The sequence below is a fragment of the Castor canadensis genome, chromosome 2, assembly GCF_047511655.1.
Source record: "Castor canadensis chromosome 2, mCasCan1.hap1v2, whole genome shotgun sequence".
Lineage (NCBI taxonomy): Eukaryota > Metazoa > Chordata > Mammalia > Rodentia > Castoridae > Castor > Castor canadensis.
The window spans coordinates 18,119,554-18,137,182 of NC_133387.1; the positions used below are offsets into that span (position 1 = coordinate 18,119,554).

Consider the following 17,629-nt stretch of genomic DNA (forward strand, 5'->3'; position numbering starts at 1 on the left):
TAATCGTGAGGAAAGTTTTGATTTTGTAATTCATTAAAATTTTTTTTTCATTTAATGTAGGGGAGAATGCATTCGATCAAAACTGGAAAAGTGGTTTATAAAATATAGTTCCTATAAAAATCTTACCTTGTTTTTCAGAGAAAAAAAACACCCCAAAACATTCTGAAGGTCATCATTTTCTCCCAGTATGATTATTTTTTATTTCACTAAAATCAGTTAATTTAGAAGGGAGAGAAACTGTGCAGGAATGGGTTGGTTGCAGCCTCATCAGACAATCAGACAGGAGATCAACACAGCTGTTGGAATCACACCAGCTGGGAAGATTCTCATCATAGGCCTGTCAGGCGCAGGAAAAGAAAGCATGGCTGTCATGTGGGGAAAACACTAGCAAGGTTTATTAATTTATTTCTACAACAGATATATAAAATTACTGCCAGGCTCTTAATAATTATAAATCAGCTTAATATTAATATGAATGGGACTTTGGTTGTTCTTAATCTTTCCTTCAAATGTAAATAACTACTTTCTTTGAAGATGGGACACATAAAATCTATTCTTATTACTCTGAAGCAACAGATACCACATTGCATGTTAAGATTTTGTGTATAATATATTTATTTGCATACAGAAATATGTATTTCTATTGTACACTTTATTACTTTATTTATAGAATATATATATATATATATATGAAGCATACAGCGTATTCCTGGAAGGTAGATTAAATATGCACACGGTTCATGCTACAGCGTGCACTCTTTCAAGAGAAGCATATCAAAGAGAAATGGCATTGTACATCATGCTGAAGATACACTTTGCACAAGGTCATCCAGCTGTGGGTGCTTTCCTAATCTATTTGCAACACCAGTGCTGTGGTTGTTGAAAGGGATATTATCAAATTGGGGAGGGGAGGCAACTATCAATGAACTAAAAACAAAAACAAAAAAAGCAGGTTGCATTGTAAAGTCACCTTTGCCATCATGTTGAACTCCTACCTCACTACCATCATTTCTTCAGGATTAAACAGCAAGCAGTGAGTAGACAAAGAGCAGGTACAGGTGGGATCACCCGCTTCCACACAGCAAACCATGCAGCTGATCCCTTGTGACTCATTACATTGGTGACTTTTCCTAACACTTGGGATCTGGCATTAGATTAATGATGAACTGGTAAGTGGACAATCACTTCTTTTTTATTATTATGATTTCCAAGAAATGAACTGGCTCTTTTCTTATTCTTAATCTCCTCTTCTTATAAGACCACTCTTGGATATTTACATTATTGCTATGAGGAGAGAAGAAATAAAGATTTGAGAGATATTGACATTTCCAGTGAAAGCAAAAGAGATGAAATATATCATTTCTTGAAATGGCTCTTTATTATTTAGAAAGGAAAAATGGCAGCTGCAATTGAAACTGACCATAGCAACTGCAATCATGTTGATAGCCAACTGCTGCAGCCTCTTGATTAGACTACGGCTATCATGATCAGACATTAAGATGCTGGAATTACTGTGCTATGTGACTTTGAATATAGAGATGTGGTCTGTGTTCTTAATGTGTGAATTAAAAATCCACCAGGGTTAATGGAGGAATGGTTTTATTACAGGATTGGTGAGTATTACTTTTTTCTAACAGGTGAGCAATTTTCACTGATCTTTGAAAAATGATGAAGGGTTATTTTCTCACTTACAGGAGGTAAGCTCTAGAAATCCCTTCATATAAACAAGACTTTCTCAGCCTTGGCATTAATGACCAAATTTTTTTTTGTTATGCAAGGGTAAGGAGCATTGTAGTCCATGTATCCATGCATCCATGACCATACTCACTAGATACAAATATTTTCTTCCAAGCTGTGACTACCAAAAATGTCTCTATGTAGTGTTAAATGTCCCTTGGGGGGAAAAAATGCTCCTGGCTGAGAGTCACAGAAATAAGCAAATGCAGCAATGGTCAATATGGTCTCTATATCTCTCCAATCTTTAGTGCTACATTTTTCTGATTTTGATTGAGATGTTTTCATGGTATGTCAGTTGAGCTTCAGTTCTTTTCTTGAACTTGGCAGTTTCTCTTTAAATACTGTGGTAGCTGTGGCAAATATCAGGGAGAGCATGAAGGAAGGAAAGGATAGAATGGCAATGGAGAGCAAGTCACAATTTGACTCATGGTAAGATGGGTGTTAGAGCTGAATCCTGAATCCTGGCCTCCAACGGTTCATCCCAACTGAAGTCAAACCTGTATCATAATAATGCAACACATTTAAAAGTGAAGTAGTCACACAATGGAGCCTTTTCTTTATAGGAAACCACGAAGCCCATTGGCTTGCTGTTCTTTCCATTGAATTATTTAGTTGATTTGAAGAAACAAGGTTAAAAACAAATCTGGATTTAAAATGGAGACGTGTTCAGTTTAGTAATCAGAGAATAAAGGAATCTATATGAGCTGATGTTACAGTTTACACCTAGAAGATTTTGAAGGGATAGTAATTCAAGTTATTCAAATAAGAAGTTATTTTATGCAGGATAAGTTAAGTACATATATTGTCCCTAACTGGCTTTTTACTAATTTACAACTATTTTGTTGTTGTTTCCCTTGTGCTTATTTTTTTAAACTTCAAATTGTTGAGATGCTGTTTATAAGGAAAGTCATACAAAATAACTCTAATAATGTCCTAGATTTTAATATTGACAAATTCACCATGTAACTCATATCAATGTTACTGAGTAAAGTATCATAAAGTCCATATGTTTAAATACAGAATACGATTTTTGAAATGGCATTTATAAGCTTAATATCTATTGGTTGGGCCACCTTTACAAAATCTGATCAGAAGACAATAAAAATAATGTAAGAATAATGTAAGAAAAAATATGAGACATGGAAATAACTAGCTAAATGTGAATCAATATAATCCTATATTTATTTGGATTACCAAATTTAAAAGTCCCTACATAGATAAGATTCTGTATAATGCCACATCTAAGTAGTCTTTCTGACATGACTTTTTATGGTGGAGTTAGATGGTGAAACATGACATAGAAATAGCCACCTACATTCTTCTGTCAGATTCTGTGAGCATAGTTGCCCTTTGTTTGGTTATCTACTACATTTCTGTCACAAAGATTACTACATTCTAGTGATCAGAGAATTATGAAGTTAAATGATCTTAGCGAGAATTGACAATATAAGGAACATGGGATTTGTAGTTTCAGTAAATGTTTTTGAATTACCTTTTTTTTTCTTTTGCTACATCATTGGATGGTTATAAGCAACCTCATTTGAGTATAATTTGCATGTCATCTATAAGCAGGTATTGAATTGATGGTCTTGTTCTGTTGGGACTGACCCAGTAAACTAATTTTGTTTAGGATCCAAATGAATAAAGCAGCATCCTCTTCCTGTTGACAAAAGTCAGGAGTTCATGTCCAAGGTAAGATTTCATACATGGATCATGGACATACAAGTTCAAACTGAATGCCTTCCAGCCTTTTATTTTGTCATCTTGAAATTTATCTGGCATCCATAAATTTCTCCAACTAGATTGCCATTTTTTAATTTGATGCAATGTTAATTTTAGAATGACTTTGGTTTCTCAAGAGCACTTATGTTTTAGATAGACTATTCTGTTAGAATAAAAGGCTAATGTAAAAGAAAACAAGATTGGTTAACAAATTCCCCACAAAGGCTCATAAGAAAACCACATCTTCATAGATTTTTATCCCCCAATGAATGTAAAGGACACAGTGTTGAAGGTGAAATGCCTATTTTCATGGCTGTCTCTGGCTGGATTTAGTGAAAGTCCTATAGGTATCACCCATTTACAATATAAAACAGGGAAGTACAAAAACGAATGCCTTAACTAGAAAAATAATAGTAGTGTAACCTAGTTGGTTTTTTTTTTGTTGATTACTTGGTTATCATGATAAGAAAAGGGAAAGGCAAAAAATAAGCATTGATTACATTACAATCCTCTGAATAAGATCATACCAAGAATAGAACCCAATTTAATGCTCTGGAGACATTTTCTATATCCTTTTTGATTTTTTTCCTTCATTTTCCCATTGTATAGTGTTTATTCCATTATGTTTAAGTCTCCATGTTAGCTTGTAGCTATGGCATTTCATCCTCATACAGACACATGAGAAAATAAAAAGAAACAATAAAGGAACAAGTTATTCTTCTTGTGCAGAAACTGATAAAATTGTAGATTCAGAAGCCCTTCTTCAACAGTTTAAGACAGCATTGATTGTTCCTTAAATTCACAATTCAGACAGGTCTATGTCATTGTCTCATTGCTTCTAAGCTGACAGCATTTATAAGGTGCAAGTTTGTTCAAACTGGAGCATGGACATACTAAGATGTCATGGTTGAGCTCCTTAATTGCACATTCCATAGTAAAACTGTAAAGTGCAGTGGCAGAGATTTTAAAACTAGTAGCTCTTTTATCCTTTTTATTCTTCCCAAGCTCCACTGGACCACCTCCCTTCTTTTCAAAGATGCTTTACCTTGTAGCACCTATGTTCTTGTAATGACACATGAGAAGGTGTTTAAAGGTCTTCTTGAAGGTGGCATTACATAGTGCATAGCAGGCAGGGTTGATGGTGCTGTTGATGTAGCAGAGCCAGTAACCAATTGTCCACACTGTGTTAGGGATGCAGGGTGCACAGAAGGTGTTGATGAGCACCATGACATTGTATGGGGCCCAGGTGATGATGAAAGCCAACAGAATAGCCAGGATTGTCCTGGTTACTTTTTTTTCCCGAGAAGGAGGAGGCTTCTTTTTTGCAGGCTGCTTGGTCATCTTCACAATCTTGCGGGCTACAATGTTCTGTTTTTCATCTCCATTCTGACCTGATGACCCTACTAGCTCCACGGTGGTATTTGTTGGGGTGCATGAGTCACCTTTTGGGGTCTTGGTGACAATTTTGATGCATGTCTGCTTAGAGTTCTCATCTTTTGAATGACCCAGGGAAGTAGAAACTGTGTTTTCATCCTGGGTGATTTCATCATCTCTCATATTGGAGGCAACAGCACTGACTGAGGTGGAATCATTGGAGCTCTCTTTCTCTTCACCCTGGACACAGTTTTCTGTCACAGCATCCCTTGGAGTCTTGCCATTCTGGATTTTGTTGTGTTCCAGGCCGCCGTCATTGGTAGGCATATTGTTGTTGTTGGGCTTCACTATTCTTCCTTGCACCAGACTTGGTGACACTGGCTCTTGGTTGGCCACAGGCTCCTTTTTTTCCTTCTTTATCCTGCTCTTGCTGGCTCGGGATATATGCCAGTACAGCACAGTCATGATGATCACAGGCAGATAGAAGGCTGCAATTGCAGTACCAAAGGTGACAGCAGCATTGGAAAAAAATTGAATGTAGCATTCCCCATCCTCCACAGTTCTCACCCCTACTATGAACTGCCAGAAAAGAATGGCTGGAGCCCAGAGAATAAAGGAGAGGACCCAGGCAGCTGCAATCATCATGCCTGCCATTTTCGTGGTCCGCTTAACAGGGTAGGTCAGAGGTTTTGTGACACAGAAGTACCTGTCAAAGCTGATGATGAGCAGATTCATAACAGAGGCATTGCTGACCACATAGTCCAAGGCTAGCCAAAGGTCACATACCACAGGTCCCAAAGGCCAGTAACCTATCACAGTGTAGAGGGTGTACAAGTTCATGGAGAAAACACCAATGATGAGGTCAGCACAGGCCAGGCTGAACAAGAAGTAGTTGTTGACTGTCTGGAGGTGGCGGTTGACTTTAATGGAAACCATGACCAGGATGTTCCCAATAATGGTCACCAAACTGAGGGATCCAGCCACAAGGACAATAAATACCACTTCAAATGTCTTATATGGACTGGTAATAGCCAAGCCATTATTAGAGGAGTTTGTTGAGTTATTCATTTTGTGCCAGTAGTCAAGTAGTCAAATAAACATTTAAACCTGTAGGGAAATAGAATAAAGTTAACAAAATACTACAAACATTGCTGAAAAATAAATCAGGTTTCTTTCTTTTGAATCACTTTTTTTTTTTTATGAAATCGTCCCCCATATTTCCTGTGCCTGTCTGCCCCAGACAAAAGATAAATAATTTAAATGGAGGATGCAAAAGGTCCTTTCAGGCTAGCAACAAATTTGAAATCCAATTATACTGTGAATATCTCCATATATAGATATGAGTATCTATCTATCAGCCAATCTATCAATCTCTTTATCTATACATATATATATAGTAGTATATATTACCAACTAAATAGTGCATAATCCTGAGTTGAATTAAATAAACCAAAATTATATGTAAACTTTCCAAAGTACCCACAAGTTTCTGAAATGGACATAAAAATTAATAAACCAATGAGAGGACAAAATTATGGAAGAAAGCATAAAACTGAGTGACTTTTATAGTCAATAGCACCTTCTTCCTGATAGTTCTAAGCCTTTTCCATAATAACATTGATGAGGATGATAATAAAGACAGTATAATATTTTATTAGCTAACGTACTTCTCTGAAGAGAATTATTTTCTCTGACCTCTCTTTTGCACATATAATAATTTTCACCTAGCACTAGAGCTAAAATTTCCAATAGTCCATATTTTGGAAAACAATCATTGCCTATTAAAGCATATTGATATGAATGTACTAATTTTCCAAATGTTTTAATTTCAAACCACTATAGAAACCATTACTTTCTATTTTTTCCAGACAACCTTTTGGTTTTGCTGAAGAGGGAAGTGTGAAACATAAAATCACATATTCAGTCAGTGATAGTGAAGAGTGTGAACCTTAGTTTGCTCAATCTCTCATTCTTTCACCTTGTCCTCACATCCCATTGAGCAACTTCTCTCAGTTAGACGTTGTGATATGATGTATTCTAAGCATTCAGTGGTAATTAAGACAAAGTCCCTGCCTATGAGAGGAATAAGTTCTGGTGGCAGAGAGAGGTTGGTAAAGAAACAACTATTAAACCTAACTGCATTTTCTGATGCCTAAACTTGCTGTACTTAAGCAAATTTATCATCACCATTTTTCAGATAATCCTGTCAAAGTCTGGTGACAATTGAATTATCTTTCATAAGGGAGAAAGTATGGGGGGAGTTCAGACAGAAAGTTAGGACTTCTTCAAAGGAGAGATGACACCTTTCTGGAGAAATGGTATTTGAGGGAAAAGGAAGGCCAAGTTTCACCTCCTCTTGACAAGTTCCAGCCCAAGTTCTACCTCCTCTTGCTGTGAGTAATGTCAGAAAATAAGAATTACTGAGAAGTCATTTGTTGTCACTTCAAAAATCAGAAATCTCTATTAATTCTGATACAATTACTGACAAAGTAATGCTATGAGATACAGGTTGGGCAGTGGTCTGCCCTTGAAATCTGTGTAGGAAATACTTTGACACACACCTTCATAGCACAAATAACATTTAAACAAATGATTTCTTATGCTTCCGAAAGCAAATTATCTTCAAGCATTTAATAATCAAAACCCTGGATGATAAAGGTTTGACCTTAAAAAATAAGACCCCAAATTCAGAAACTATGAAAAAGAAAAAATGATTACTACATAATCTTTTAAATTTTTGCATAGAAAATAATCAAAACAATTGATAAGAAAAATATTTGCAATGCATGTGAGGGAAAATTACCTATTTTCCTTAATCCGAAAGAATTTGGGACAAAAGGAAAGACAAAAGATTACCAATCTAAAACATTGTTATTTTAGTTATATCAAAGAAAAAATTAATATTGTTGACTTTAAACATATAAAAAGATGCCCAACTTTACAATTTAAAAACGTAAAACCAAACAATTGTTGGTGCTTCTCTACCAATAAGGTCAGGGTAGTACTGCTGAACTGTTTGGATAGGGCTACTGGGGTAACCTTCATGGCAATTTAGTCATTTCTATAAAAGTTTTAAATAAAAATTTAAGTTTGTAGTTATAAAAATTTTAAACTTGTTAAGAAACAGTTTTCTCAGGAATACTACATCTAGGAATTTGTCTTCTGGTGTAGCTATAAAAATATACAAAAAGGTTTCTCAATGATGTTTTTCAGTGATGTTATAACAAAAATACCTAAAAATACTAAAACTATTCAGCAACATAAGATTTGTTAATATGTTATCAATTATTCTTACATTTTAACATTATATAGCTGTTAAAAAGGGCTGTATGTGTGCATGTGTTTCCTGGCTTTGCTGTAGAAAGTTGTGCATTGTACAAGTAGGAAATTATGTGTTCAAAGAAAGACATGAGTTATTATAGAATACAATAAATTGATGCAGTATCATAACTGTTATGAAAATTATGATATGCTATCATAATATGTATGACATATATAGAGATAGGCCTATAAACTATTGGGAGACACTGAACCATTTAGTGAGGAGAATGTTAGTGGAATATAACTCATTATCAGGGAATTGTTTCAATGACATTTCTCTTCTGCAATTCCTTTTTGCCATTATTCATACAATGTTTTTGAACAAAATGATTTAATTATTTCAGCCATTATTCTATAGGATCAGCATTCTGACTTGGTAATAACAGTCACACCTTTGTCTCTTTGTTATAAACATTTATAGACATCTTACATTAATTGCTATATGATTCTCACTTCCTTATTATTTGTCTGTTGTTTCCCCTTTCTCTACTCCTTTTTCTTCTTGTTTACCAGTGGTGTGCATTACTTTATCAATCAATAAATAAAAGTATGGTTTTAAGTCTCTAAAATTAAATTATCTAACAATATGTTAACAACTATAGGCAATAAATGAGACCTAATGAAACTACTCTAAACATGGAGGGAAAGGAGAAAAAGGAGAATGATGGACAGTGAACTTACCTAAATATATTGTAAGCACTTTTGTAAATGTCACAGTGTACCCCCAGTACAACAAAAATGTGATAACAAAAAAGAAAATATTTGTGACTGGATCTATTTTGTCCTTCCTATGAAGAAGAAATCAAAGTTATAAATGAAGTTAAACAACTGCTCATAGATTATGAGACTGGTGAATAAAGAATGTAGAACTAAAACTGACATCTTTACCTTCTGGTGAGATACTCTTTGTCTGTCCTACCTTTGGAAAATTGTACTTTGTCCAATTATGTGTGAATTTGCCAGAAAACAACAAAAGGATGAACCTACATGCAGAGGCTGCTAGTTAAGGTGGATTGTTTTGGGGACCCTGATATCCCTGTCCATGTCAAACACACTAAATTTATTTGATGTTAGTATAAGTAGTTGCTTTTGTGTCCCCTGGATTTTCAGAGTTATACTAATTTTTAAGCTGTCCTAATGCTGTGTATAAAAATGGAATTCCTTCTGCTTAGGAGAAAGCACAGGCATTTGAAGGGTGGTCTTTCTTTCTGGCACAGGCTTTGTGGGGTTGTGCCTCTTCCATGAAAGAAAGCAGCTTCCTTCGGTCAACCTCTTGCCACTTCTGCTGTCCAAATGTCTGCAAACACTTTTATTTCCAGTGTGGCACCATAGGGCACTATTAAAGCAATAACAGTTCCATCACTGGTGAAGCAATGGAGATGACATCACAGGATTCATTTTAACATAGCAAGTGTGTAAGAGCAGTTTATTATTTATTCGACAATCTAGTTTGTGACCAAACCCTGTAAAAACTATGGAAACTCACAAAAGACAGTTTTTCTGTTCTTAGCTTCTTTGCTGCTTGAGTCCATATACATAGCAGAGAAGAATGTGTCATACTTCAACATTTTCTCCACAAAGTTAATCTCCATTCTTAATTATTAATTTGTGATTCTGAGCATGTCACTTAAATTCCATGAATCCAAATTTTCAAGCAGAAATAGCAATCCTTTTCTTTCGGGGTTGTGGCAAGGATCAAATGATATGATATCTCCATTCAATAAATGCTATTAATATCAAAATTTGCCATGTGGATATAAATTAATAGTAACATAACAGTAAATTAATAGTTAATAGAAATTGTATGTGTGTGTTTAAATTATATTAATAGTGGAATGGTATGGGGTGTTGTGGTTGGATTGATACTAAATTGTTATTATCAATAATATTAAATTATCTATATTTTTACCTATAAAAGGTAAGACACCTAAAAAATTAGCTAGCATTTGTTGCCCTTAACGCAGAGAAACTAAAGCAGATACCTTAAAAGCAACTGAGGCCAATAGGAAAAGGGGACCAGAAACTAGAGAAAAGGTGAGATCAAAAAGAATTAACCTAGAAGGTAACACACATGCACAGGAAATTAATGTGAGTCAACTCCCTGTGTAGCTATCCTTATTTCAACCAGCAAAAACCCTTGTTCCTTCCTATTATTGCTTATACTCTCTCTACAACAAAATTAGAAATAAGGGCAAAATAGTTTCTGCTGGGTATTGAGGGGGTGGGGGGGAGAGGGAGGGGGCGGAGTGGGTGGTAAGGGAGGGGGTGGGGGCAGGGGGGAGAAATGAACCAAGCCTTGTATGCACATACGAATAAAAAAAAAAGCATAAGAAAGTTTCAAATGCAAAAAAAAAAATTAAAAAAATAAATAGTTACTATCAATAATATTAAATTATCTATATTTTTACCTATAAAATCATAATAATGATTATTAGCCTGGTTCAAGCATAACTATACTTCAAAGCCACTCCTGAGGTGCTTACTTTTTTGTTACACATGTTATAGGAATGTTGAACTGAAGATTAAACATTTAAATTAGTTGAGATTCAAATCCAATCCTACACTATTCTACAAATACTTATTTCTTGTCTAAGGAATAGTCTTGCCTAGCTGCAACCACTGACAGCACCAGTGACCTTCCAAGACTAAGCCGAATGCCCTAACATCAAGTTGGGTCTTTTCAATGGGACTGGGGTTTGAACACTGGGCTTTGAGTTTACAAAGCAAGCTCTTTACTGCTTGAGCCATACCTCCAGTCCGTTTTGGTCTGGTTATTTTGGAGATGTGAGTCTCATGAACTTTATGCCCAAACTGGACTTGAACCTTGAATCTTGATCTTCCCCATCTCAGCCTCCCCCATAGCTAAGTTTATAGGTGTGAGCCACCAGCACCTGGCTCAAGTTAAACAAGAGAGTGAAGATCATTATGAGCAGGCCAATATTGGGACTTTGGGAACAGATATTGACAATAAGACATAGAATTAGTAAGAGTGGTCTGCTCATGAAAATACGTGACATTTATGGTTTAAAATATTATCCTAAGAGCAATCATCATAAAGATCATATCACATACCTAAAACAAAGGGATGTGAATTTTGCTCAGTGGTTGAGTGCTTGCCTAGAGCCTGAGGGTCTCATCTCCAGCATCAAAAAATGCATATATAAATACATAATTTTTAACATAATCTATATATAAGCATGTATATGAATATATAAATTTACTTTCATATTCATTATATAGACATATTAGCATGTGAATTCTTAAATAGCTTATCATTAAAATATTCACATAAATGGCACCAAAGTTCTAAATATTGATTATAATATATTTTTCTGAATTGTTACACAGAGAATACTAGTTACAACAATTTAAAAACATTTAGATACAAGCAGAGGTTTCAAAAAATGGGATTTTCCTCTCTGCTAAAGTCAGGCAGCACACCTGATACAGGTGTTATGAGCACTTTCACGAATGTGTCGATGATGTAATAAATTATAAGAAATTTATCAATGTGTGAGCAGCTGAAGTGCTAGAATTCTTGTATTTTCAGTTACTTCTTCAGTTAATTCTTACAGTAACCCTGAAGAGAGTAATTTTCCTTTCCAGTTTTGCAATAATAGTGATAAAAGAGCTGAGAGATCAGGCCATGTTTCAAATTTAGGTCTCTCTGATTCCTACAATCACATCATTTCCACTATGCCCTGCCATGCTACAGATACAGAGTCTAAAATGTGTTCTAAAATAATTTCTTAAAGTCAGGGGAAAAAATGAACCAGTGATTCAGAAGACTGGAAGTCTTCTGATAGACAAAAGTTTGGAAATCAGGGGGGATTCACATGAAGTTGAACTTGTGTTTATATTTCTTTAACAGTCTTTAAAAATGCAATGCTAGGGTGTATTCTTCTATTCCATTTGTAGTTTCTGCTTTTGTTTTAATACATCATCAAAGATGGCAAAGTGTTCTGCATGGTCTTTGTGCAGTGGATTCACCGAGCAAGCACCAGTGACAAAATCATCAGCCTGGTCAGTATTGCCTGAAATTCCCACAACTGACACAATAGCAAGGCAAATAGCAAAAATTGTGCCTTGGATGGAGTGAGAAAAACAAGGATCCCATTTAAACCACATTTATCACTCAGTCCCCTGTATTGATATGAAACAAGCTAACAGAGTATATTCATATTTAAAAGGCTCTCACCAGTCTTGACTGCCTTTAAATTTTACTAATACATAAAGAAGAGTTCTGGTCTGGGGCTGACAATATTGACATACCATTTTCCGAGAGCCTTTGACAATATCACTCAGAAATGGCATGCATTTCCATGTTAATCAGATTTTCCTTTGAGCCACGCCATACATCAAAAGTCAGTGTACATGTCTCTTGCTTCCTTGCAAGCTCCTGAATCTCATTGCAGCTGCACAGTTATGGAGGGGGTGGAGCCACAGGGAGAATTGGGGTCCCTGCTAAGAAATCAAGACTGTCTTTTTCTTTTACATTCCAAAATATGTTGTGGAAGTACTGTTGAGAACAGATTGTCTTATGCCATCAAGGGGTGTGGGGGTAGAAATGAAAGAGGAATGGGTGCTCAAACAAAATAGAACACATTTTTGTCTGTAAGAAATTTATAATCTAGGAGAGACACAAATTTGCTGATGGAACTTCCAGATATCCATAATTATGGGCTAATATCATGACAAGTGGCAAAGCTACTTGAAGCCTGGTCAGAACGGGGTGAAGTAAATAAAGAAGGCTGCCTGGAAATCTTCATCTCTCACATTGCCTGTTTTTTTCTTCTCCATCCTCCTAACATTGGCTTGTGTGCTTATTTCTGATTCTTTGTTTTCTTTTATTGTTGTTCTCTAGATTCTGTACAATATCTTCTTCTCAGAAAGGTGCAATCTACTAGTTAGGGGTGGGATGGGCCATTTACTCACCTACACTGAGTTTGCATGTTATCTAAAAACAAAATGTGCGAAAAGTATTCTGGAAGCCATGTGTGAAATTTTCCTATTTAGGAAACTGTAGCACAGCATGGCAGACTTTACTAGATATGCATTATGCAAAACATCTGAAAAAAAGTCACACCAAAAACATATTTCATTTTTCAGTCTACACCACTATGGTGCATGCATATTATCATACAGAAGTTGCACTTTTTAAAGAAGAAAAAACGTGAAAAAAGAAATGATAGACAAGAGTGAAAGTAGCTGCAACAACAATCTGATCCTCACACCAGTACAAATAGAAGAGGATTCATGAATTTCTGTCAATGTGAAAAACATCAGGATTAGGCAAGGCCTTATTACAATGAAAACATGTTTGCTGTTTTGGCTGCCTGCCAAATATAATGCTAGTGATTCTGGGACTAACTTCTATTCCATGTCAGCCAAGCTATTTTTCCCTTCTTCAAAACACATCGTAACACCACTTACCCTACAAAAATGTCATGACTATAGGCGACAGAGTGATAAATGTGGTTTAAGTAGGATCCTTGTTTTTCTCACTCCATTTAAGGCACAATTTTAGCTATTTGTTCATACAACACACCTCTTGTCAGAAAGGAAAGAGATATGGACAAGTATAAGCAGAATGAAACCTAGAAATGCCCAACTTTGTGATTTAAAAAATCAAATTCCATCTAAGCAAGCATGGCAGCCTCCATCCTTTTCTATACCAGGAATCTGACAGAACTCAATGGTGGATGGTGATTGAAATGGAGTAGACAGTGCTAACTGCACAGTGTTCTGCACAGCCCTCAGCCATACAACTGGAAGGAGCCCTTTGACTAAAGGGTGTTATGTCCTCACGAGGAAGAATAGCAAAATGGAAAGGAAGCAGTTCCTGGAGAGCTACTGAAAATTGTGTATGATTAGGCAGCTGTATTTGAATCAATGTCTGTGTCTTTTTCACCATCTGAGAAGCTGGAAATGTGTATGGTAGGCTTTTGAAATTTTGTTGTTGTTTTTTTTTCCTCTTGAAGTTGGCAGGCTGCTGGTTTAATAACTCTAAATTAGTTAATTCATTGCTGTGAATTAAAAATGTGAATCGGATTTGCAGAGGAATTGAGGCTTGTTATGACTCTAATAGAAAATTCTAGAATGAAAGCTGTTGTTCTCTAGAAGCTGAGCAATTCCAAACAATGCATCCTTTTAGGGAGTCTTTGCAATGATGCACATGCCTTCCATTGGAAGCCGAGACAGAGCACGGGGAAATATGGAGCTTTGGAGAGTAGGTCAAGGGCAGAAAGGAAGGAAAATCACTTTAGGAGCAGAGAGAAGTTAAAGAGGAAGTCAATATGTTTCCTCCCAAGGATAGACCAGAATAACTGTTGTACACAGAAATGCTACACAAATTAGGAGATGTGCACAGAAATGAAATTTCTTTTGAATGTTGAAAAAATTTTAAAAATCAGAGTTCACATCTTATAATAGTTAAGTAGCAATAAAGGCACTTAGTCATATTTAGGATATATATTCATTTTAAGTGTGTTTCTATTTTAGGTGCATTGCTTATGGGAAGAAAGGAACAATTCCTGAATGCATGTGTTACTCTTTCCATAAGAGTGCACATTTGTATGAAAAGTAAAAGTAAGTGAATTGTGTTTTATAGAAATAATTGTACTTGTTATTACCTTTCAAAACACATTCAACTATAAATGTAAGCTTAATAGACACTGGATTTTGTACTAATCTCTGGGATGTAGGTGCATAGAGCCCAAAGAAATAAACTCACCCCCATAAAGCAAAATCTTGGGTCCACACACTTTTCAATGGCAGAAATGACACAAGCCTCATATACTTACGATTCATGACAGAGTCAATGAAGCTGTAAAGACAAAATAGTGATGAAGTGTAGAAAGTAATGGGCAGCAACTATTTTTATTGTTTCCAATTGAAACACAAAATGATTGTTTCCCCCAGAGTCTGATTGCAGCCTATTTCTAGAACTGAGCAAAATGACCACAGTGTTATCTCACTAAAACTTGAAGCATGAGAGTGTGGGGAAGATTAAAGTTTTTACTAAATGATCTAATGTCAATTGAGATGAGGGAACATAAAAAGCTGTATCAACTCAGCAAAATTTTTCATACCTAATTTAGAGTTAAAATAAAGCAAGTTGATCAAAGAGAATGAAGAGGTTTATGTGGTAAATCTGGGCTGTCAACTCTCCTATCTACTTGAACCAAAACTGCTTCTTGTTGAAAACTTTAGGGGAATTACAACATTATTAAATTTATATAATATATGTCACACATGCTGCCCCAACCTCTTCTTCCAGTCCCTCCCATCATCTTGGTTAGATCCTATTCAAGTATTTGAATAGCCTCACTCCTCTTCAGCCCCTTACACTCCAAACACTTTGAAAGCTCAGATCTCTCATGCAGACTGAGTTGTTACTGCAAAGCCTGAATCTTTACCTTTCCCCTGGAGAAAGGGTTCCTGTTCACTGAGAGCTATGACAAAAATGGCACATCCCTTCTTGAACTGTACCATCTGGGCTTGTTAATGGCTCAGCACAATTTATTTGTCCTTGTCTCTGCCATGTCATCTACCAAAAAGTAGCTTAATTTTGAGTGGTTCATAGACAAGAGGCATTCCTATTCTATGCTCTCCATTTCTAAATAATGGATGAGAAGGGAAGATCTTCCAACAGGTACATGGTAAATGGGCTAAGAATTGTGTGCACAAATCTAGTAGACAACATGATTTTGCTCAAAGAGCCATTGTTCTCAGCAGAGCAGTTTTCATTTGAGCTGTTTGCTGAGATGAGGATATGCATAGTTATACCTCTAAGAGAAAAATGCTGGAGCAGGAGTCTGTGAGTAATTATGTAATCCCTAGAACATCTCAAGGTGGACGGATAGTAAGCTAAGAGATTTTCCCCTGGTTTCGTCAATAGCACTGTGAGAATGCATGTGTGCCCAGTGCTAAGTGCATTTGTTGTAGAGGAAGTTCTAACACATATGAGAAGGAAGACAATTTTTTTGTTCTTATAAAGGTCATAGGATGAAGGACAATGTCTCATGAAGGATCAGTGCATTGTGATAACATGCTGTACAAGGGGAACTTACAAGTCAAACACTGGCATGCTGTGAGTAGTGGTCCAAACACAAAGAATGGTAACCATCTAGTGAACACTTCCTCTTGAGAGAGAGAGAAGCCAAGTTTCTGGATCTCTATCTAAGGGATGTACCAAGAGAAGGCTGGCTTCTTGCTTTGCAAAGGTAATAAAACTTCTCTTTATGTAACTTTATTCACAGATAACACTGATGTGTTTGTGGATGTAATTGTCAAAGTCTTAGAGTTAAACCTGAAAATGATGCCTATCTCTGCTATTTTCTGGCTGTGTGAACTTAAAATATTTGAAACCCTTTCCATATCTAAAATATCTAATAGTCAAGGAAAACAAAATGTACCATTCACAATTTTTATGTGAATATGATACACTATATGCCTAGTAGGTGCACATTAAGTAGTTGCTACATTAAGTTTATTTTAATTTCACAGGTGGGTCTAACAAACAAGTGGAGCATTAAAAAAGAAAGAGAAAGGAACAAAGCATGCACTCTTTATTTCTCCCAAAACACAAGAAGTAATTTGAATAATTTTTGTTTCATGAGTCAGTTCTATGTCACTTCTTTTTATTTGCTTCCATTCATCTTAAGAATGCCAGAAATCCCACTAACATTTTATAGTGTCCAGGTTCCAACAATGAAATGCTGTCATCAATCTAAACTTCAATCTAAAAATTAGTAACTAATTCTCTTTGTAACCAGAAAGTCAGAAGGTCACAGACAAATGAACCTCTAATTTAAATTATCACTATAGATCCTTAAAAGAATATCTGGTGATCTTAAATTTATATTTGAGCTCAAAGTTGTAGTATAGTTTGGAGAATATTTCTTAAGGAATAAAGGAAAAAAGTTTGCCTTTCACAAATTTAGAACAAGTCCTGAAATGAATAGATTTCTTGTTGACAAATATAAAAATACCAAATTTTCACTATATGTCAAAATTTTGAATGTGCAGAGAATGGTCTATGAATATGGATAGAATTAATTTGTGACTTACATCTGACATAACATTCTAGGTGCTGCTTTCAAGGAAAGAACCAGTTTTAAAATTTCATTTTAGCGGTTTCACTAATTGAAAAGAAAATACCTTGTGACCCAAAGAACATTCATTTAGCCAAATATCAATTTTCATGAGAGGTTTGCTGCTCATGCCTTTTCTTTCTTACTCATGAATATTTATCTTGACAATTCCAATTTCTTAATCCAAGTCTTCATCTTCTATATTTTTATTCCCTTTTTTCTTCTTCCACCCTACCTGCACTGAGACTTGCCATAGATCACCTGAGAACCACCATAAAAGAGCCATTTCTGTAATGTTACCCTTCTGTTGTGACTGGAGAAAAGTCAGAAACTTAATTTAAATTATAATATGGTGACTATAAAACATTATCTGGAAATAT

The 17,629-nt window shown here is 35.6% G+C and overlaps 1 protein-coding gene across 3 annotated transcripts in view; it reads right to left on the reverse strand.

Moving 5' to 3' along the window:
- Positions 1-465: 465 nt before the first annotated feature.
- Positions 466-17,629, reverse strand: part of Chrm2 (cholinergic receptor muscarinic 2) — a 122,971-nt gene continuing 105,807 nt past the window's right edge. For 2 of the 3 annotated variants that reach the window (XM_020153583.2, XM_074062314.1), the window contains exon 3: positions 467-5,940. In XM_020153583.2, the coding sequence (XP_020009172.1) occupies positions 4,501-5,901 (1,401 nt within the window). In that variant the 5' untranslated portion in view covers positions 5,902-5,940 and the 3' untranslated portion in view covers positions 467-4,500. Of the gene's footprint in view, positions 5,941-17,629 lie in introns of all 3 variants that reach the window. The other variant, XM_074062321.1, reaches the window with a different exon arrangement.